At 43.6% G+C, this 22567-nt stretch overlaps 1 protein-coding gene across 1 annotated transcript in view; it reads left to right on the top strand.

Moving 5' to 3' along the window:
* Positions 1 to 22145, top strand: part of LOC126234589 (outer dynein arm-docking complex subunit 4-like) — a 74849-nt gene extending 52704 nt beyond the window's left edge. Inside the window, exons 4-6 of the mRNA XM_049943303.1 lie at positions 11388 to 11537; positions 15537 to 15800; positions 21946 to 22145. Of these exons, the coding sequence (XP_049799260.1) occupies positions 11388 to 11537; positions 15537 to 15800; positions 21946 to 22094 (563 nt within the window). The 3' untranslated portion in view covers positions 22095 to 22145. The remainder of the gene's footprint in view (positions 1 to 11387; positions 11538 to 15536; positions 15801 to 21945) is intronic.
* The last annotated feature ends 422 nt before the right edge of the window (positions 22146 to 22567 follow it).

Raw genomic sequence — 22567 nt, 5'->3', positions numbered from 1 at the left:
GAAATTAGATTTTCAAAATTCAAAAAACAAAACCCAATATTACGGACCAAAAATTATGGTTTAACCAAAAAAGAACTCTTTTCGTTACTTACGTTTAGTCTGAAATTCCAGAACCTTATATCAAACCTTCCTCTAACTCGAATTAATCCTGGAGAGTAATTCCCTCGTTCTTCTTGGCGAGAAAAGCCGATGTGGCGGAGCTAAATACGCTGCGTTCGGCAGCCTGCACACGTTGTTCGTCAGCTGTTTCGGCGAATATGTTTGCATGCGTACAGCAATATAAATTATTTTGTGAACGTGCGTCACGGCACAAGTTTTCTACCCGAGCCGGGCGTCTCCGGTTGAGAGGGTCCCACGACGGACGTGACACTGCTTCAAACAATGGGCTGTAGCAGCTTTCGTAACGCACGGACTAAAAAATATTTTCGTCCTATTATTCTAGACACGCATACTTTTCAAAAAATCGAATTTTCGATCGTTTTGAATGAGGACCTGACCTTAACTTGTACACGAATGCAGACAAAATCCGGGGGTTAACTTACGCACAGGACTACAAAATTTTATTTTCATAAGATTTATTCCATTTTGAAAGTGTGTATCTTTCACATAGATGCACATTCGATATCGGGGCACTTTTTGCACTTACGTATAGCATCAAAGTTATCATTTATCACTCAAAGATACTCAGTGTGCCCTTAACTGAAAGTACGACAAATGCACACAGACTACAGTCAGACTCATCCTGTACTTTGCAATATTTATAGCTAATCGGCCGTGGCATAAAATCACTTAGTCAACACAAACTGCCTCGAGATACGTCGTGATCACGCGATGGGCACGTGAGTGACAACGGGTAACGACAGGGAAGGTCCGTGGGTGATCACGTGAAAAATGAAGAAACAGGTTTTCTCGTCTCCCATCGGCTATCCCTAAAAAGGAAGCGTTGCCTTTTCTGGCCTCTGATCGGCTGAAAGTTGAGAACAGAGACTCCAGAACGGCTGGACAACAGGTTCGTGGGATCACTTCAGCTCTGATGGTTGGGTTTGTCAGTTCAGATTTGGCAGTTAAGTTTGGAAGTTCAAGTTCGGAAGGAGAGTTAGGATGATAAGGTCTCTCTATATGTATATAGTGAGACAGCGCTTTTTTATTTCGTGCATAATCTTTATATTGTGATTGCGATGAAGTGTAGTGGCTCACATTGCACCATGGTAATAAACTGCTCTGGTAACCCTGAAAATCACGAAGTCATTCAGCAGTCATAAAAAGTGTATTCGACAGACCTACAGCCACGCGAGATCATCCACAACAGGGACCAACAATGACAACATGCAACAAGAGTGAACAAACCTTTGAGACATGTCCCTGAAATGAACGCGTCCAACCATAACTCCCACGTGAACTATTAGGCTGCAACGACCAGTCAAAATCGTCACGTTTTCGAAAGCAGTTTCGAGTGGAAATGCTGCAACTTCCGTATACCTGGAGTTATTGCATTCTGCTTTGCTATACGGCGATGCAGTTCCCCCAAAGTTGATGAGAGGCACATACACATGGTCATTCCAATGCTCACCTTCCCAAAAATGTAAAAATGACAACAAAAAACACGTGCAGTAAGATCAGGCGATCTCACACAAACAACCAGTGTCTTGATACTGCTGTTTCCATATCGAATGCTTTGACCTGCAGGAGGTGCAGTGCTGGATTACTGATCAAATAGACCCTATTCAAAAGGACAAGGCAAGGCACGTTTTGTTGCTGTGTTATTGCCATCTCGACTCGTCGCACTTTGCATAAAGAACGAGGGAGTCCCCTAGCGGAAGCCACGTGAACCGGCGACTTACAACGGGCACCAAGATAGGATTTTTATTCTAATGTGCAAGTTAAAATTAAAGCTATATTTATCGCTACTGTAAGGTAAATATTCCAACAGAATTGAGGACTTTCGGTGCATGGTTGCTACAAGTTATTTGGCTTTGTTTATTGTCTAGGGAACAATCAATTCATTTGTCACAACACTCTATTAATCATCGTATTCTGCTCAATAGTTTATGCAAAAATACAGGCAGAGTTTAAAAATACAATGATAAAAAATTTAAATAATATTATCAGCTCACACAGGTTTTGGTTTAAAATAAATATTGTTTACTGATTCTCTTATACATTTAAATTATCACAACGACAGACTAATGTTTCTTGAATTTATAGACCAGAGCAGCGCATCACATTAACTACAGGGTTATTACAAATGATTGAAGCGATTTCACAGCTATACAATAACTTTATTATTTGAGATATTTTTACAATGCTTTGCACACACATAGGAAAACTCAAAAAGATTTTTTAGCCATTCACAAATGTTCGATATGCGCCACTTTAGTGATACGGCAGACATCAAGCCGATAATCAAGTTCCTCCCACACTCGGCGCAGCATGTCCCCATCAATGAGTTCGAAAGCATCGTTGATGCGAGCTCGCAGTTCTGGCACGTTTCTTGGTAGAGGAGGTTTAAACACTGAATCTTTCACATAACCCCACAGAAAGAAATCGTATGGGGTTATGTCGGGAGAGCGTGGAGGCCATGACATGAATTGCTGATCATGATCTCCACCACGACCGATCCATCGGTTTTCCAATCTCCTGCTTAAGAAATGCCGAACATCATGATGGAAGTGCGGTGGAGCACCATCCTGTTGAAAGATGAAGTCGGCGCTGTCGGTCTCCAGTTGTGGCATGAGCCAATTTTCCAGCATGTCCAGATACACGTGTCCTGCAACGTTTTTTTAGCAGAAGAAAAAGGGGCCGTAAACTTTAAACCGTGAGATTGCACAAAACACGTTAACTTTTGGTGAATTGCGAATTTGCTGCACGAATGCGTGAGGATTTTCTACCGCCCAGATTCGCACATTGTGTCTGTTCACTTCACCATTAAGAAAAAATGTTGCTTCATCACTGAAAACAAGTTTCGCACTGAACGCATCCTCTTCCATGAGCTGTTGCAACCGCGCCGAAAATTCAAAGCGTTTGACTTTGTCATCGGGTGTCAGGGCTTGTAGCTATTGTAAACGGTAAGGCTTCTGCTTTAGCCTTTTCCGTAAGATTTTCCAAACCGTCGGCTGTGGTACGTTTAGCTCCCTCCTTGCTTTACTCGTCGACTTCCGCGGGCTACGCGTGAAACTTACCCACACGCGTTCAACCGTTTCTTCGCTCACTGCAGGCCGACCCGTTGATTTCCCCTTACAGAGGCATCCAGAAGCTTTAAACTCCGCATACCATCGCCGAATGGAGTTAGCAGTTGGTGGATCTTTGTTGACCTTCGTCCTGAAGTGCCATTGCACTGTTATGACTGACTGATGTGAGTGCATTTCAAGCACGACATACGCTTTCTCGGCTCCTGTCGCCATTTTGTCTCATTGCGCTCTCGAGTGCTCTGGCGGCAGAAACCTGAAGTGCGGCTTCAGCCGAACAAAACTTTATGAGTTTTTCTACGTATCTGTAGTGTGTCGTGACCATATGTCAATGAATGGAGATACAGTAAAATTATGAAATCGCTTCAATCATTTGTAATAGCCCTGTACATTTAGATGCGATAAACAACCAATACTATTCATAATACAACCACTTGTGTACAAACATAAAGTTCAACACTAACTAAACAGCATGAAATTAATCATTAATCGAAGTTTAATTCGTGTTAACTCACTCAGATATTCCAAATACACTTGTTCCCAAGATGTAAAAAATTATTAAAAGTCAGACCGTTCGCTATCTGGGGAAAACATGTTGGGTTAGAACTCTTCAACTTGTGACAATTATTACAAGCTGGTAATAATCGCTAACAAGCAGAAATTTGCAGGTTCACTCGTACTTTTTCCAAAAATCTTCTAAGTTTTCGCAACCAAAGTGCGAAGTTTCACAAGCCCCCAATCTCGTACTTACCTCGACTTACTCGTCTCTAATATAAACACAAGATTATTTTGCTCTGCCTCTCGAAATCAGCTGTTTTTAGACCAAAATGTCAGCTGGCTGTTTAAGCTCTCGTATTGTCATCGCTGAAATTCATATACAATATATATCATACATTTCAACACTTATCTAATGTCAAACGCACACTGAGCTGACAAAACTGTACATATAGAGATGGCGGTAATATCGCGTACACAAGGTATAAAAGGGTAGTGCATTGACGGAACTGTCATTTGCACTCAGGTGATTCATGTGAAAAGGATTCCGACGTGATTATGGCCGCACGACGGCAACTGACAGACTTTGAACGCGGAAAGGTAGTTGAAATGGTTAGTTGGTGAAGGAAGTCGACCGTACCTTCTCAAACGAAGCATCCCGGCATTTGCCCGAAGCGATTTAGGGAAATCACGGAAAACCTGAATCAGGTTGGATCGATGCGGGTTTGAACGCTCGTCCACCCGAATGCGAGTCCAGTGTGCTAACCACTGCGCGACCTTGCTCGGTAATAGTAGTTGGAGCTAGACGCATGGGACATCCCATTTCGGAAATCATTAGGGAATTCAGTATTCCTAAATCCACATTGTCCAGAGTGTGTGAAGAATACCAAATTTCAGGCATTAACCCTCACCACGGACAACGCAGTGGCCGACGGCATTAACGACCAAGCGTTTGCGTACAGTTTTCAGTGCTAACAAACAAGTAAGACTGGGTGAAAGAAGCGCAGAAATCAATGTGGGACATACGACGAACGTATGCGTTAGAACAGTGCAGCAAAATAAGGCCTTAATGGGCTGTGGCAGCAGACGACAGTCGCGAGTGGCTTTGCTAACAGCACGACATCGCCTGCAGCGACTCTCCCGGACTCGTCGCCATGTCGTTTGGACCCTAGACGACCGGAAAACCGTGAACTGGTCAGATGAGGCCCTATTTCAGTTGGCAAAATCTGATGGCACGATTCGAGTGCGGCGCAGAGCCCACGAAACCGTGGACCCAAGTTGCCTGCAAGGCACTGTGCAAGCTGGTGGTGATGTCAAAATAGTGTGGGCTGTGTTTACATGGAATGGACTGGGTCCTCTGATCCAACTGAACCGATCACTGACTCAAAATGATTGTGTTCGGCTACTAGAAGACAGTTTGCAGCCGTTGATGAACTTCACGTTCCAAAACAATGATGGAATTTTTATGGATGACATTGAGCCATGTCACCGTCTCACAATTATTCACAATTAGTTCGAGGATCATTCTGGACAGTCGGAGTGAATGATTTGGGTACGCTGATCTCCTGACATGAATGCCACCCATCATTTAAGGGACATAATCGGGAGGTCAGTTCGTGCACAGAATCTTACACCGACAACCCTTTCGCTATTACGGACGGCTGTAAAGGCGGCAGGGCTCGTTATTTCTCAGGCGCCCTCTAAAGATTTGTTGAGCACATGCCACGTCAATTTGCTGCACTACCCCGAGCAAAAGGGGATCTGACACAATACTAGGAGATATTCCATGACTTTTGCCATCTCGTTTTACGTACAAAGTATCAGACTGGCCTGAAATTTTTCTCAGCTTTCCAATAACGTCTTTTTTCTGAGTCTTTCATCTTTATGGTAAATTATCAGCACAAAAGTTAGATTACAGTATTTTACTGTTTAAAAATTATAAATATTTAAAACTAAGTACATGTATGTATAAGTACCTTAAGCTAATTTGCTGTATTGCCGCTACTTTGGTCAATTTATTATTATTTTGAGAGATATTTTCTGGCATATAGTTCAAAATATTTACAAAAAGTATATTGATATGTTCTGATAGGGCTTCTCGAGCTCCATTCATTGATACTTAGTTTATATAAATCGTACAAGGCGTTGGAAAGATATTAATTTTTAAAACTAATATTATTTGCTAAACTTAGATAACTGATAACTGAAATACCACTATTCTGATTTAGAGCGCGTTTACACGCATGCACTCGTCTCGTTTTCCATTTCTGTGGACGTGCTTGATTATTTTATAGCTGTCTTGGATTGAGTTACTTGTGCCATGGCGGCTTGACCCTCCACACTCCAACGGCCGAGCGCCACTGGGTTTTTCCCAGCTATGAGCCAAACCAACAGTTTAGCTGCTTCACTTGGGCAGCTGAAGTCTTTCTCATACTTTATTCAGGGCCTTAAGTTGCATGAGAAGCGTTAATTGGCTTTTTATTTTCTTCCCTTTTTCTTTTCTCGCGAATAAGAAAACGTTTTCACACACGCTCTTTCAGTTCAGTTTCATAAAATATATACAGCAAAATAAAAATGGTTTTACATAAAAATAAATTAATATTTTAAACAATGGAAGTAATTAATTGCTATTGACAAATATTCTATATTTTTAAAATAACTAGAAATAAATTTAAAAAATATTTCATTACCTTAAGGAAGCACCATTAATTCGAAAGAAATATGAAAACAATTATTTTCTCAAAATGTTATTCCATTGCCAAATAAATACAGCATCATAAAGATGTATAACGTGGACACCTTAATACAACCTAATACTGTAAAAAAATTAACATCACTCCAAGGGGACAGAAATATGAAAAGCATCTACTTTCTGTCTCTACAGAACTGGTATCAACCCTCAACCAATTAAGCAACTATTAGTACTGCTGATCTTACTACATCTGTGAGTAATATCGGTAGACTTGTCTTGTTCATTCACTGGCGTTAATCGAAACTACAGAATGTTGTTTCCACGAAAGGATGTGCCCTCAAGCTGTCGCTGCCACCAGCTACTGTCTGCTGGATTCCTTAGGCGTACGGCAGTACCTCAGCTGCGTCTCCCCTGTGGCAATTGTTCCGCTATTCACTCTAACTTCTTACAATCCATATTTCCGTAATCACTTGCAGCACACGGTAGACATTCTTGAAAACTGCGCATTTCCATTCAGTGGTCACAGACTTCAGGTACCTTCTCTCAGTGTGAACAGAAACTTGTCTTTCCGGAATGGTGGCATGCTGATGTGTGGATGGCCTGTTGAAATCCTCCTAGGTCCTTCTGGATACTGCAGTTGCTGTACGATTCGTTCCTCAGTGCTGCTTTTGGATCCAGCGTCCTTGATGCTTGACGATAGTTACTCGCTCCATCTTCGTAGAGCACACAGACCCGGAACATGTGCTCTGGAGTTCCCACACTTTCCCAATCATAACTATAATTTACATTGAAAGGCAGCAGTCCATTCACCTTTCACGTGATTTTGCGGTCTCATCAAATTCTGCAAAGGGTCTTTTCTCTATCGATGTTTTCTATTTTATTGCGTTAGATATTGAGCACGCCGTTACGTTTAACCAACTTTCCTAAACATGAATGATTGCTAGATTGTATGAATGGGTGTAATTGCAAACTCATGCCAACTAGTAAATTCAGGTGGACTTTCTCGGCCCCGCTTTGTAGCAGGGATATCGGCCTGAAATTCCATTGATTAGAGCAGAATTGTCTTCAGTGATGAGTCCCACTTCAAATTGATCTCCAATGACCCGCGAAGACATGTCTGGAGACCCACTGGCCAGCGGTGGTATACCAACCTGACTGTCTCCCTCTATACGGCCCGACAACCAGGAGTGGTGGTCTGGAGTGTCATTTCATTTCATGGCAGGACTCCTGCGATTGTCATCCGCGGCACCATTACAACACAGCGGTACGTCGACGATATTCTACGGCCCGTTTTGTTGTCATTCGTAGCAAGCCATCCTGGGCTTACATTTCAGCAAGGTAATGCCCGCAGGCACATGGCGAGAGTTTTATGTCTTGTCTTCGTGTTTGCGAAACCCTACCCTGGCCAACAAAGTCGCCGATCTCTCCCCAATTGAGAACTCATGGAGCATTATGGACACGGCCCGTCAACCATCTCGGGATTTTGACGATCTAACGCGCCAGCTTGCCAAAATTTGGCACGATATCTACTAGGAGGACATGCAAGAAGTCTGTAAATCAATGCCAAGCCGAATAGCTGCCTGCATAGGGGCTATAGGTGCACCAACGCGTTATTGATTATCTCACTTTCTGAAGCTGTTTCTCTTGAATAAATCATCCAGTTTTCCAAAAATTAAATAATTTGTTTGTCTGTACATGTACATCACATCTACCGATTTCCGTCCCATTCGGATAGTTCCTTCTTGGTTCGTCTATTTTTTTTATCTTAATAAACAATTAATATCACATTATTCACATAAATCTTAACCATATATTGAATAAATCATGTGTTTAACACACTGAAATAGTCATTACGTTACTTTTGAGCCACGTTCGTATGTCGTTTACGTGCACCTCGACCAAGGAAGTGTTTCACCAACATTAGATCGGAAGAAGCTCTTCCCTATTGGAGTTCCAACTAAAGCAGTATTTTGCCCAGCTGTGTTGTATCCTCTGTACGTGTAATAACGTCTTGCGATTGAGCGCCAAAAACATGGCTCTGAGCACTATGGGACTTAACATCTGTGGTCATCAGTCCCCTAGAACTTAGAACTACTTAAACCTAACTAACCTAAGGACATCACAAACATCCATGCCCGAGGCAGGATTCGAACCTGCGACCGTAGCAGTCGCGCGGTTCCGGACTGAGCGCCTAGAACCGCTAGACTACCGCGGCCGGCATTGAGTGCCAATTTTGTCATCTAATCCATCACGCCTACCGTCATTGTCTACAAACGCACAAAAGGCGATAATTTCGGAGACAGCATTGTCGTCATTGGGCAACTAGTCATTTACGTTTATAACACCGATGTCTCAGCGTCCTCGAATCTTTGCAAAAGTCTCAACATCAAATTCAGTTGCAATGTCTTTCAACTGTTTATCTGTATTCATGGTATGCAATGCTTCTGACTGTTTTTCCATGGACACTACTATCTTCTTTCACTTTGATATCACTTTATACTCCGAACAAACGTGGGCAATACAGTTCTGTCCAGTTCAACTGACAGCTTGTGAGAATTTGTTCGTGACGATTGGTTAAACTTAATTTTAATAATTCCCGTCGTAGATTGTTGCCGCCATTACGTATGGATTAATGAGGGCCGCATAACAGAGGTTCCACTGTATCTTTCCTGCTTCTGTTTGATTTCCTCTGTTTAACCAATACTGGGTTCCTCTGTTTTTGATTTCTAAGTGCGACAGGCTTAGTCCCACAATTACCAGTAATACAGTACTGGCCATTAAAATTGCTACACCAAGAAGAAATGCAGATGATTAACGGGTATTCATTGGACAAATATATTGTACTAGAACTGACATGTGATTACATTTTCACGCATTTTGGGTGCATAGATCCTGAGAAATCAGTACCCAGAACAACCACCTCTGGTCGCCTGGGCATTGAGTCAAACAGAGCTTAGATAGCGTGTACAGGTACAGCTGAACATGCAGCTTCAACACGATACCACAGTTCATCAACAGTAGTGACTGGCGTATTGTGACGAGCCAGTTGCTCGGCCACCATTGACGAGACCTTTTCAATTGGTGAGAGATCTGGAGAATGTGCTGGCCAGGGCAGCAGTCGAACATTTTCTGTATCCAGAAAGGACCGTACAGGACCTGCAACATGCGGTCGTGCATTATCCTACTAAAATATAGGGTTTCGCAGGGATCGAATGAATGGTAGAGCCACGGGTCGCAACACATCTGAAATGTAACGTCCACTGTTCAAAGTGCAGTCAATGCGAACAAGAGGGGACCGAGACGTGTAACCAATGGCACCCCACACCCTCACGCCGGGTGATACGCCAGTATGGCGATGACGAATACACGTTTCCAATGTGCATTCACCGCGATGTCGCCAAACACGAATGCGACCATCATGACGCTGAAAACAGAACCTGGATTCATCCGAAAAAATGACGTTTTGCCATTCGTGCACCCAGGTTCGTCGTTGAGTACACCATCGCAGGCGCTCCTGTCTGTGATGCAGCGTCAAGGGTAACCGCAGCCATGGTCTCCGAGCTGATAGTCCACGCTGCTGCAAACGTCGTCGAACTGTTCGTGCAGATGGTTGTTGTCTTTCAAACGTCCCCATCTGTTGACTCAGGGATCGAGGCGTGGCTGCACGATCCGTTACAGCCAAGCGGATAAGATGCCTGTCATCTCGACTGCTAGTGATACGAGGCCGTTGGGATCCAGCACGGCGTTCCGTATTACCCTCCTGAACCCACCGATTCTATATACTGCTAACAGTCATTGGATCTCGACCAACGCGAGTAGCAATGTCGCGATACGATAAACCGCAATCGTGATAGGCTACAATCCGACCTTTATCAAAGTCAGAAACGTGATGGTACGCATTTCTCCTCCTTACACGAGGCATCACAACAACATTTCACCAGGCAACGCCGGTCAACTGCTGTTTGTGTATGATAAATCTGTTGGAAACTTTCAACATTTCAGTACGTTGTAGGTGTCGCCACCGGCGCCAACTTTGTGTTAATGCTCTGAAAAGCTAAACGTTTTCATATCACAGCATCTTATTCCTGTCGGTTAAATTTCTCGTCTGTAGCACGTCATCTTCGTGGTGTAGCAATTTTAATGGCCAGTAGTGTACATCATTCAGGGGCATTCAGTAGGCGCCCGTTTATTTCTCGCTGCACTCTTCTGACTAATGAAACTAGATTCACAAGCCCACAGATCGCAGCTTGGGAATCCATTAGTCGGAATAGTGCTACAGGGTATGCTACTGAAATTAGTGGGCGCTTACCGTCATTCGAGATCAGGAGTACAGGACGCCTGCAATGGTTAAAGAGAGGCAATCGCAGTTCAAAAACACCTCCCTCCTAGAACTGCCAGGCTAGAGTGTCCGCGCTTTAAATGCAATGTTACTACAGTCGTCCGCAAGTAAGAAGGCTGTTGCTGATGCGCTCTGCACAGTTAGAGGAGAAGAATACTTTGCTGCGCTACCAGTGTGCTCTCTGTCCCTGTCCCACTCCACATGGCCCATCTTTTGCCTACCCTGCTAACTGTCAGCGTTGGGGTAACAGTCACAGTGACGCTCTCTATCTGCTTCACACTCTGCCAGCAAGAATTTATGTTGTCGGACAACTATCGCTGTCGCTTCTTAATGCAATACTCGATTTGTTTGCTCCAGACTACCCACAAACGCCATAAAGGCTAACGGCCTCCACCAAACGTAAGCTAACATTGAAATCAAGACTAACTGTTCTAGTCGCACTCTAAAGTCCCCACTACAGACACGCGTGGCAGAATGGCGCTACTGTCTGGAAAGTCACGCGGTACAATGCCCCTTCCTCCTGCGCATCGCCCGACCACCTGCCTTCTTAACTGCACACCGCTGCAATTCAGTGGAGATTCACGTATGTACTCGCTGCTAGAAATATGTTTCCTGTCACACGAAATTGTTGGTGGCACTCCACAGCAGCGCTGACCCAGTGCCCCTGGCGTGGCAGCTATCTTCCAGAAGGCGGAGGCGCTGTACAACACGGGCGACTTCGAGCACAGCCTGATGTTCTACCACCGTGGACAGCGCCTGCGCCCAGAGCTCGACGCCTTCCGGCTGGGCGTGCAGAAGACGCAACAGGCCATCCAGAACACCATCGGTGAGCTGCCTTGCTCCCTCTTACAAGTCCTCTTTCGCCTACATCTGCAACCTTCATCCGTATTCTGCACGCCACCGTACCATAGGCTAAGGCGGGAGGAGTCAGTCTGAGGTACTCACTTTATTCCTTACGTAATTCTTAAGGATTTCTAGAAATGATTGTCTGTGAGTCTGCTTAACCTTTTAACGTTGCTGAATGAAGCAGGAAACGCTGCGGCTTTAGCAGATACTGCAGAGTGTCGAGAAGTCTCTGTACCCTTACGTCAAAACATTGTCGGAGTCATTTATGAGTTCCTACGAGGCTTCATAAGACACCGCGTAAAAAAATAACACTTAAAAACACTTATCAGTAGATAGAGCATAGCATAGTTGCACTAGGTGGGGCAGGTCTTTCAGAATACGCTATACAATCAAACGTATCCTGACAGCACAGAACGTTAATGAGGTGTGTGTCCACGTTTCATCTTCTTGGTGACTTGAACTCTGCTGGGGTCAGTTTCATTGAGGTACCTGAATGTCTGCCGAAGAATAGCAGCCCATGTCTCCTCCAGAGTCGAACCAAGAGCAAGTAGTGACAATAGACGCTGGGATCTGGAGCGAAGTCGACCTTCTAACTCATCCCATAGGTGTTCCATTAGGATTAGGTCGGAACCCTAGGCATACCAGTCCATTTTAAGAATGTTATTGTCCGCAAACCATTGCCTCACAGATGAAAACAAAGCAGGTGCTGACAGATGTGAAAATTACCGAACTGTCAGTTTAATAAGTCACGGATGCAAAACACTAACGCGAATTCTTTACAGACGAATGGAAAAATTGGTAGAAGCCGACCTCGGGGAAGATCAGTTTGGATTCCGTAGAATCAGACCATAGTAAGGGCGGAGAAGAAGAAGTGGATGGAAAAATGGACAAGAATGTTAGATGAGGACAGTGAAGGGAACAAAAAAGTACTTTACACCATGGTAAGAAATAAGAGGAACGACAGAAGCGAGTGCCTGAGGATCATGGATAATAATGGAAGAGTTGTGGAGGAAATGCATGAGCTCAAAAAGATTTGGAAGGAGTACTTTGAAGATCTGTTGAATGCCGCCAAGCGGGTAACTAACAGCGATGGAGAGCCTAAGGCAGCAGACGATTATAATAGTGGGGAAATTGATGATCTAACTTGGAATGAAGTGGAAGAAGCCATAAAGAGGATGAAAGGGGGCAAGGCACCAGGTTGGGACGAAGTAACAGTGGATATGATACGAGCAGCAGGAGAAGTAGGAACCCAGTGGCTATACAGAGTGCTGAGGGTGGTGTGGAAGGAGAACAGAATTCCTGAGGATTGGAAGAAAGGAATTATAGTCCCGATCTTCAAGAAAGGGGATAAAAGGAGATGTGAGAACTACAGAGGAATCACCCTGCTATGCCACTGTGGAAAAATCTATGAACAGATCCTGGAAAAGAGAATAAGAAGCAGTATTGAAAGTAGACTGCAAGAGGAGCAGTACGGTTTCAGACCGGGAAGATCAACAACGGACCTCATATTTGCGGTAAGGCAACTGCAGGAAAGGCACTATGAGTACGGGAAGGACTTAATCATGGCCCTTTTAGATATTGAGAAGGCGTATGACAGTATCTGTAGGGACAAGCTCTGGGATGTGCTGAACGCAAAAGGGATAGATGAAGAGATAACACGAAAAGTCAGAAAAATGTATGAGGGAAGTGAGAGTTGTGTGAAAGTGGGGAGGGAACGTACTGCATGGTTCAAGCTGGAAAATGGGCTGCGACAGGGAAGTGCACTTTCGCCTTTATTGTTTATTATTGTTATGGATGAAATCCTACAGCAAGTATCAGATGCAATTGGAGATCATAAAATGAAAGCAGTGCTTTTTGCCGATGACCTGATGTTATGGGGAAATTGCGAGAAGGAGGTGCAAGAGCAGTTAGATGCATGGGAGGCAACGGCACCTCAATATGGAATGCATTTCTCTGCAAAGAAAAGTGAAATAATTGTCACAACAAGGAAGAAGAATAGGCCAAATGTGGATATAACTTGTGGAGGGGAAAAACTACAAGTGGTAGAGAACTTCAAGTACCTGGGAAGCATGATTGAAAGTAAGGGGGGAAACGCAATGGAAATAAATGAACGGTGCAGAAAAGCAGGGCAGTTCAACAAATGCATTAGGGGGCTTATTTGGAGCAAGGAGGTGCCACAGAAATCCAAGGGAATTATATACCGAACCTACTTTGTCCCCATATTGGCATACGGAAGTGAGACATGGGTAATGCACAAAAGCGACAAAAGTAGAATACAGGCTAGTGAAATGAAGTTCCAGAGGAGCAGGTTGAGTGTAACAAGACGAGACAGATTGCGAAATGTGTATGTGAGGGAAAGACTAAAGGAGGAACCAGTACAGGACAGGATAGAAAAATTAAGACTGCAGTGGTATGGACACATGAAGAGAATGGATGAGGGAAGAATTCCAAAGAGGATGTTTGATCTGCAACTGGAGGGGAAGAGGCCCAGAGGAAGACCAAGAGATAGATGGGTGAAGGGAGTGAAGGAATGTGTGACGAGAAGAGGAGAGAACTGGACGAAGGTGGAAGAGGGGGAATGGTGGAAAGACAGAACACGATGGAGAGGCTTGTGGTCCCGACAGACCCAGCCAGTGGCTGGAAACTGTCCAAGATGATGATGATGAGAAATGTTGGAACACGTGAGGCGATACTGATCCTACGACTTATCTTAGAAGCTAGATTAAGGAAAGGCAAACCTACGTTTCTAGCATTTGTAGACTTAGAGAAAGCTTTCGACAATGTTGACTGGAATACTCTCTTTCCAATTCTGAAGGTGGCAGGGGTAAAATACAGGGAGCGAAAGGCTATTTACAATTTGTACAGAAACCAGATGGCAGTTATAAGAGTCAAGGGGCCTGAAAGGGAAGCAGTGGTTGGGAAGGGAGTGAGACAGGGTTGTAGCCTCTCCCCGATGTTATTCAATCTGTATACTGAGCAGGCAGTGAAGGAAACACAGGAAAAATTCGGAGTAGGAATTAATATCCATGAAGAAGAAATAAAAACTTTGAGGTTCGCCGATGACATTGTAATTCTGTCAGAGATAGCAAAAGACTTGGAAGAGCAGTTGAGCGGAATGGATAGTGTCTTGAAAGGAGGATATAAGATGAACATCAACAAAAGCAAAACGAGGATAATGGGATGTAGTCGAATTATATCGGGTGATGCAGAGGGAATTAGATTAGGAAATGAGACACTTAAAGTAGTAAAGGAGTTTTGCTATTTGGGGAGCAAAATAACTGATGATGGTCGAAGTAGAGAGGATATAAAATGTAGACTGGCAATGGCAAGGAAAGCGTTTCTGAAGAAGAGAAATTTGTTAACATCGAGTATAGATTTAAGTGTCAGGAAGTCGTTTCTGAAAGTATTTGTATGGAGTGTAGCCATGTATGGAAGTGAAACATGGACGATAACTAGTTTGGACAAGAAGCGAATAGAAGCTTTCGAAATGTGGTGCTACAGAAGAATGCTGAAGATTAGATGGGTAGATCACATAACTAATGAGGAGGTATTGAATAGGATTGGGGAGAAGAGAAGTTTGTGGCACAACTTAACTAGAAGGAGGGACCGGTTGGTAGAACATGTTCTGAGGCATCAAGGGATCACCAATTAAGTATTGGAGGGCAGCGTGGAGGGTAAAAATCGTAGAGGGAGACCAAGAGATGAATACACTAAGCAGATTCAGAAGGATGTAGGCTACAGTAGGTACTGGGAGATGAAAAGCTTGCACAGGATAGAGTAGCATGGAGAGCTGCATCAAACCAGTCTGAGGACTGAAGACCACAACAACGATCGATGTCAGTTTCAAATGGAATGAATGTGTCGTTTAATATCCGTTATGTGATGAACATTTCCACAAACTCTGATAAGCATCGGACTGGCGCTTCACGGTGTAGCATTTCCCTTTGCCGTCAGTGTACTTTGTGTTGGTGACGTACAGGACAGGCGCTGACTGGCCCCGAAGCGAGACGGGCGCTGCGCTGCCAGTCGGCCCGGCGGCCGTCCGAGGAGGAGGCGAGCAGCGGGGGCGGCGGAGGCGGCAGCGGCGGCGCCAGCACGGGGCCCACCTCCAGGTCCGGCTCTGGGGCCAGCGGCGGGGGCGGCAGCCGGTCTCGGGAGCGCGCCAGGTCCCCCAGCGGCCGCCGCCTGCTGGGCGAGCTCTGCGTCGACAAGGAGTACCTGGAGCAGCTGCTGCAGAACCCCGGTCTGTGCGCCGCGGCCACACGCCGGCCCACACTTGTTTCAGTACAGTACAGCCGTATGGCGTTGTCCGTGTGTGCAGGGGGAATATTTATGGGGTGTACATTCAGAATTTTTGTCGCCGAAATACACTGACTTTAGAGGTCACGTGACTACTGGCTGGTGGAAGGTCTGTCCGTCAGCTCTCTGCATATTTTAAATGCCATAACATCACCAATATTTACCGATCATTTTGTACACACGTTTCGTAGGAGTCTTAACAATTTGCATTCGATAGGTGGAATGTACCTGGCATAACCCTGTTGCCACCTTTGGATCAACACGAGCCGAAAAGAAGTTTGTTCTTCCATGAAGTTCTTATATTTAAATACTAGCGCCAGACAGTGCATGACTTCGTATTACTGTACACTCTAAAGAGTGTTTCACAATTCAGTTTACAAACCCTAGAGATTGTAGAGGGGACTTAGTAGATCAAGTTTTACGTACAAACCTATGTCCGAAACGTCATCCAACGGCGCTACAGAGTGTCAAAGTTTAGGCGCCAGTGCCTGTAAATGTATATACATACAGGATGATTCAGTGATGATGTTAGAAACTTTCTTGCATGATGGAGAAGGGGAAACGCATCAATTTGAGGTAAGTTTCCCTGTACTGGGCCGGCCGCAGTGGCCGAGCGGTTCTAGGCGCTACAGTCTGGAACCGCGCGACCGCTACGTATTGCAGGTTCGAATTCTACCTCGGGCATGGATGTGCGTGATGTCCTTAGGTTACTTTGGTTTAAGTAGTTCTAAGTCCTAGGGGACTGATGACCTTAGAAGTTAAGTCCCATAGTGCTCAGAGCCATTTGAACCATTTTTTCCCCTGTACCGGAAACGAACGAGTCGAACGTTATCAGTTAAAACTGTTCTGATACCTCTGACAGTGGAGTACATGTACTGGTGCTGTTGTTGCTAAGATTGTAGGGTAGTGAACTTTCAGAGGTGACAGTACGGATCAAAACAGGAAAAAATGTCCAGTAAACATTGTCTCTAAAATGCATAGCTGAAGATCTATGAGCACTTGTTCAATAGGGGAGATGTGTTTCACAGTAGCGAAGATCAACCAGCACTCATAGCTCCTCATGTACGCATTTTATAGCCCATGTTTATTTGACTTTTTTTTCCTTGTTTTGGTCCATATTAACACCTATGAAAGTTGCCTACGCTACAATCTTAAGAACAACACTACCAGTACATGTATCCCACTGTCAGAAGCATCAGAGCGGTTTTAGCTTATCACGTTCGACTCGTTTGTTTCCGGTAAAGCTACCCTTACCTCAGATGGATACATTTATCCTTCCCCACCATCCTAGAAAGTATGTAACGTCACTACGGAATCACCCTGTATATATATACATTTACAGGCGCCGTAGCGATCTTGAATGTCGTTTCCGTATATGGGTTCCTATGTAAAACATGGTCTACTAAGTCCCCTCTACAACCTCTAGAAGGGCGTAACTAGAATTCTGAAATACTCTGCATATAGCTTAAAGTTCAAATGAAAAAATAGGGCCTGTACGACTCAACTGTTTAAGGATTCACAACATGTGTCAAATGTTGGTGGTAAAATTTTATTTCTGTGTCTTTCAGACGCATGTACATTTTTTAAAAACATTGTAGGTTTTTCATGATTATTGTTGAAATTTGAGAAGTTAAACAGCAAAGCTGCTCGCTCTTTATGTTCAAACTATCAAAGCATTACCGCTGCCAGGAATGTTTCTCCAACTGCTGTTTGCAGCATTCCTGAAGCTATTTTACTCAATAATGCTTCAGTGGCATTTCTAAATGGTTTCCTTGTACGCCAAAGTGAATCTGTTCCGAAAAACTTCAAATTGTAGTTTTGTCACACTTTGAAATATTTTTAGCTACGAACTTCTTTTGTTTTTACTTCCTGGTACGATTTTTGTTCATTCATTAGGAAGATAAAATATTAAGCACTCATAAGCGTTTGCCATCTCGTAGGAATTTTATTATTACTGTAAAATAAACACAGTTACTTTCAAAACAGAATAACAGGGGAAATTATGCAGATTGTCATACAAAAATTTTATCTACAAGTGTGCATTGCTCGAAATGCATACACTTTCAACGGCTTAACTAAGAGTACACACCGACGCTACCGAATGCACCCAGTATTTCTCTCATAAATAAGGCCAAAAGTTTTTTGGTTCCCTTACACTGTGTCACGACATTAATCAACACATAAAGCATCTGTTACTTCTATGATAACTGTCATTAGATCTTTCTAGTACTAATTTGCGAAACATAACTTTTCCTCTTTTAACGTATTTCAAGTTGCAACAGCAACAGTTCAGCGCAATTGCTGTTACTAATAAATAAATGTGTGAAAACATGGCAAATATTTGTTCGGTCATAGCGTAAAATTTAAACAACACCGTTAAGCCAAATTCGTGTGACTATTTTGGTTTCATGTTGACGACATGTGCAGTACGCTACGCCCTCTCCATAGATATTCCCTCCCTATGGTTATTTGCAAGGAGGACTGATGGACAGCTATGCACGATCCCCCTGATAGGGATGGACTGGCTACGACAGAGTTGCCACTCTTCAGTCAATTTGTTATACAATGTGGTCAGTGGCAGTCTGGAAAGCTTGTAAGGGTGTTGCAGGGTATGTTGTGCTGAGAAGTAACTGTCCATAAAAAAATTCGATACGCTGGGCCGTTTCCGAGTCAATTAGCATTGAAGTTAGCCAATCAGGCTATTCCGAGCGCAGATTCAAGCGGCTCTCCAGACACGGTTTGTGTCGGTTGTGCTCATACGTAGATGATGGCGCACGAGACTTCTCACCCTTTGGCTCGGGTTCGATCCTTACTGCCGTCCTATGTCCAATTTCTGTATAGCTCTCTTGTTCGGTTTTAGGAAACCAAATCAAGTATACGTTTGGCGACACCGTCTCTGCCGGACCGCAGAATTTGCGCGCTCAATGACCAGATTGACTAACTTCCCTATTAATTAAGTCGGAAACTGCCGAACGTACTGAATTTTTTTGTTAATTATTTCTCAGCACAACGTACACTGCTACACCCTTAAGAGTTTATCACTCTGTTTCTGACCGCCTGAATAAAATTTCTTCATTAACATAAAATATTTCAAGAAGATAAAAAACAAAAGAAGATCGTGATTTGATACACGTTTCACACTGCTTGTCAATAAATTTGAATCATAACGAAAAATTTACTTTTTGTGCGTGTACAGCGTAACAGGAAGACTAGATCATTAAACTAGTATGTGAGTTGTACGGGGTGCAAACTTTTGTACCCAGAGCTGCCACGTCTGGCATCAACGACGGTTCCAACACAGCTTGAATGAAAGGTGCAGGTGTGTTATTCCATGTTAATTGAACGCAATGCCCGAGTTCATCAGACACAGTAGCTGCAGTGACTTGGCGCGCGCGGGTCTTACAGCACCTTTCCGTGTGAATATTGTCTATCTGTAGACTAGCCCATTTCACGACTCAGAGTACAGTACGTGGCAAGACTGTGCGATGTTGCATGGTCGAACGAACAACATGTCCTCTTGGCCGCTAGTCGCATAGGGCCGCTGAAAGGTGCAGGTGTGTTATTCCATGTTAATTGAACGCAATGCCCGAGTTCATCAGACACAGTAGCTGCAGTGACTTGGCGCGCGCGGGTCTTACAGCACCTTTCCGTGTGAATATTGTCTATCTGTAGACTAGCCCATTTCACGACTCAGAGTACAGTACGTGGCAAGACTGTGCGATGTTGCATGGTCGAACGAACAACATGTCCTCTTGGCCGCTAGTCGCATAGGGCCGCTGAAATCGTGCTGCTGTCACGAGCCAAACCTCAACGTGGTACAGGAGATCATATTTTTGGTCCTGATGTTCGAATATTCGACGTCAGTTCTCGGAAACACCAAGCATGTGTTGGAATAGGGTTCCTGAATTGCTCAACACTACCTGGGAAACGTCAAGGGATAAAACTTTGATCTGTAATGGATGCGTAATACTGCGACTGTGATTAACGAAGATTTTTCAGAATTTACTGCAACCAGTCAACTTTTATGAAGGTTTAATTTTTATATTTCTGTGGCGGTTTCAGGCTGCCTGACGACTCATCTTCAGATGGTACATACACACATTTCCTCATAACACCCCTTTCAGTCGCAGTGCTACCCAAAATTCTCTCTGTCTCTCTCTTTGCAGATACTCAGACAAACTCCAACACCATTCCTCCCAAACGCCACATAACTTAATATTATGATTAAATGAAGCCATCAACATGCTATACTCTGATATCTGGTTCACAATCAATATATATTACGTGTTAAGCGAGACTATACCTGTTAAACGTAATTCCAGTACCAAGAAATATATACAAGTCGGAGTATCATCTTGAACTCTAGTTTTAGAGCTTTTATAAATACCTTATATTAATTTTGTAATAATGAATACATGTTACCTTTATAATAATGAATGTAATTTAAATCTATAAAATTAATGTGCAAACTTTCGAAAATGCGAGAGTTGACCAAAGAAAATATCTGCTACAACACAAAATTTTGAACATTAGCTTTAACCAGATTCTTTGGCTTGTTTACAATCTGTAAAACACGTGGAGTTGCCTGTGGCACAGTTTGTGTAGAGTTGTGTGGTCCACATAGTATAATCTATTTCTCTGAAAGTGACTTACACGAAAATAAAATCCATCTATGCTAATACCAGCAGTCTCTCCATGCGACCTTATGATGTAAGTAATTCCTGATAGCCCACCACATTCAGTGCTTACTTGGTACGATTCTTCTGACTTGCCACAGATACATAACGATTTAATAATGCTACAAAGAATCACTGTAGAAGCTAAGCCACCTGTAAAGTGCTTCAGAAGTACACTTTCTGTAGCCAGCCACAGCTAGTTATAAGTCTTCTTATGGTGAACGTCTATGACACAGCTCATCAGCATGCATTTAGTAGAAACCGCTACATTCTGTAGATTTATTAACCTCCTGTTTTTCAACAACAGAAATTTCAAATCTGTATTTAAGTTATCGTAGTGGGTCAGTTTCCTAGTTTCGCATAGAATCTCGTATTACTTTTTCTCGTGGCATGAGGCAGACTCCAAAGCCATTCAGATAAACAAATTCTGTCACCACATTCTCAAATGAAAGTAGCACCATACTAACGAAACAAGCGTAGGGTAGCAGATGCAGGAATTCTGCATCGCTGTTCGTAGCAAGGTCCTAGTAAAGGTGGATTGCCGTTGCCTCCCACTGGTCTGATACGAGGAGTCAAGTGTGTATCTTTGTCGTGTGCATGACTATGATGTGTGCGCGTGCAGTGCAGTGTTGATTTTCTGTTGTTATGGACGAACAGAAGGGAGAAGTTGAAACTCAGGGCCGGCACATAACCTGGAATAGCATCATGGGGCCGCCAACCTTAAGACCTCATCCGACAGACAGATCACCATCATCGGTGCCACAAGCCCTCTCTTCATGAGACATTGCAGGGAGGTTTGAAATTCAATCCAGGATAGTGGCGCAGTCCGCAGCTCGTGGTCTTGTGGTAGCGTTCTCGCTTCCCGAGCATGGGGTACCCAGTTCGATTCCCGGCGGGGTCAGGGATTTTCACCTGCCTTGAGATGACTGGGTCTTGTTGTGTGGTCTTCATCATCATCATTCATCCCCATTACGGTTGGAGGAAGGCAATGTCAAACCACCTCCACTAGGACCTTGCATAGTACGGCGGTGCGGGTCTCCCGCATCGTTCCCCTACGCTCTGTCAAGAAGAAATGAAATGATGAACATCATATTGGTTCAAAGTCTGGCGATCAGAAACTTGACGCCACCCCCTCTTCTCTCCTAGCCGGCCAAACACTGGCAGTGAAAAGTTTCCACCACCAGGATTTGAACCGGCTTATCTCCGAGTCGAGAGCCACCGCACAGGCGGGCGTTAGCGACTTGGGCTACGGATGCGCGTCTCTCCCCATTTTGCACTTTTAAAATCAAACACAATAATTTTGATGCACAAAGGCTTTCACACAACAGATGTTTCGAACGTACAGACGGAGTCGGTCCTAATTTTTTCTGTTACGAAAGTTTCAACGAGTTAACGTAAGCTTTTATTTTGCAGATATAAACAGTCTGCAGCCGAACGGTGCCAGCATCATAGCTGCTGAAGCTGAGGAGGCGGTCTCGTTTCTAAAAACGCGGCAGGAGTTCTGGCGACAACAGTACCCAATCAGCATTAACGCATCGAAACTGAAAACACACAGAAACTAGCCTATGTTTTCAACTTTCTTTTAGCATATCTCTCCTGTGCAAAAGAAACAAAATTATTGGATTACTAAATGAATTAACAAATAAGTCAAATTTGTCATACAATTTTCATCAATAAATTTAATATCCATGTTGAATATACCTGGCACTATCAACTTTCATGACTGTATGTTTATCACCTCGCTACCTGAAAAGCTTGTTTCCCTTTCTGTATAATTGTCACCACTATGCAAGTGTTTACGAAGACGATAAAGGTTTGTTGAATGCCACTACCAATAAAAGATATAAAACAAATATTGTCGATGTACAGCGCATACAGAAAAACTCTGAGTGATCAGTGAAACATCTCCTACTTTCTTACCAGATCATGTAACTTTTTACTTGTAGAAACTAACCAAACAAAAGTATAATGTCTGTCATTACTATTGTTATTGTTGTTGTAGGAAAAAAGGGTTCCAACTTTCATGTAAACTACT

This window comes from Schistocerca nitens, chromosome 2 (genome assembly GCF_023898315.1).
Source record: "Schistocerca nitens isolate TAMUIC-IGC-003100 chromosome 2, iqSchNite1.1, whole genome shotgun sequence".
In the NCBI taxonomy this organism is placed as follows: domain Eukaryota; kingdom Metazoa; phylum Arthropoda; class Insecta; order Orthoptera; family Acrididae; genus Schistocerca; species Schistocerca nitens.
This window is presented reverse-complemented; position numbering and strand designations above follow the sequence as displayed.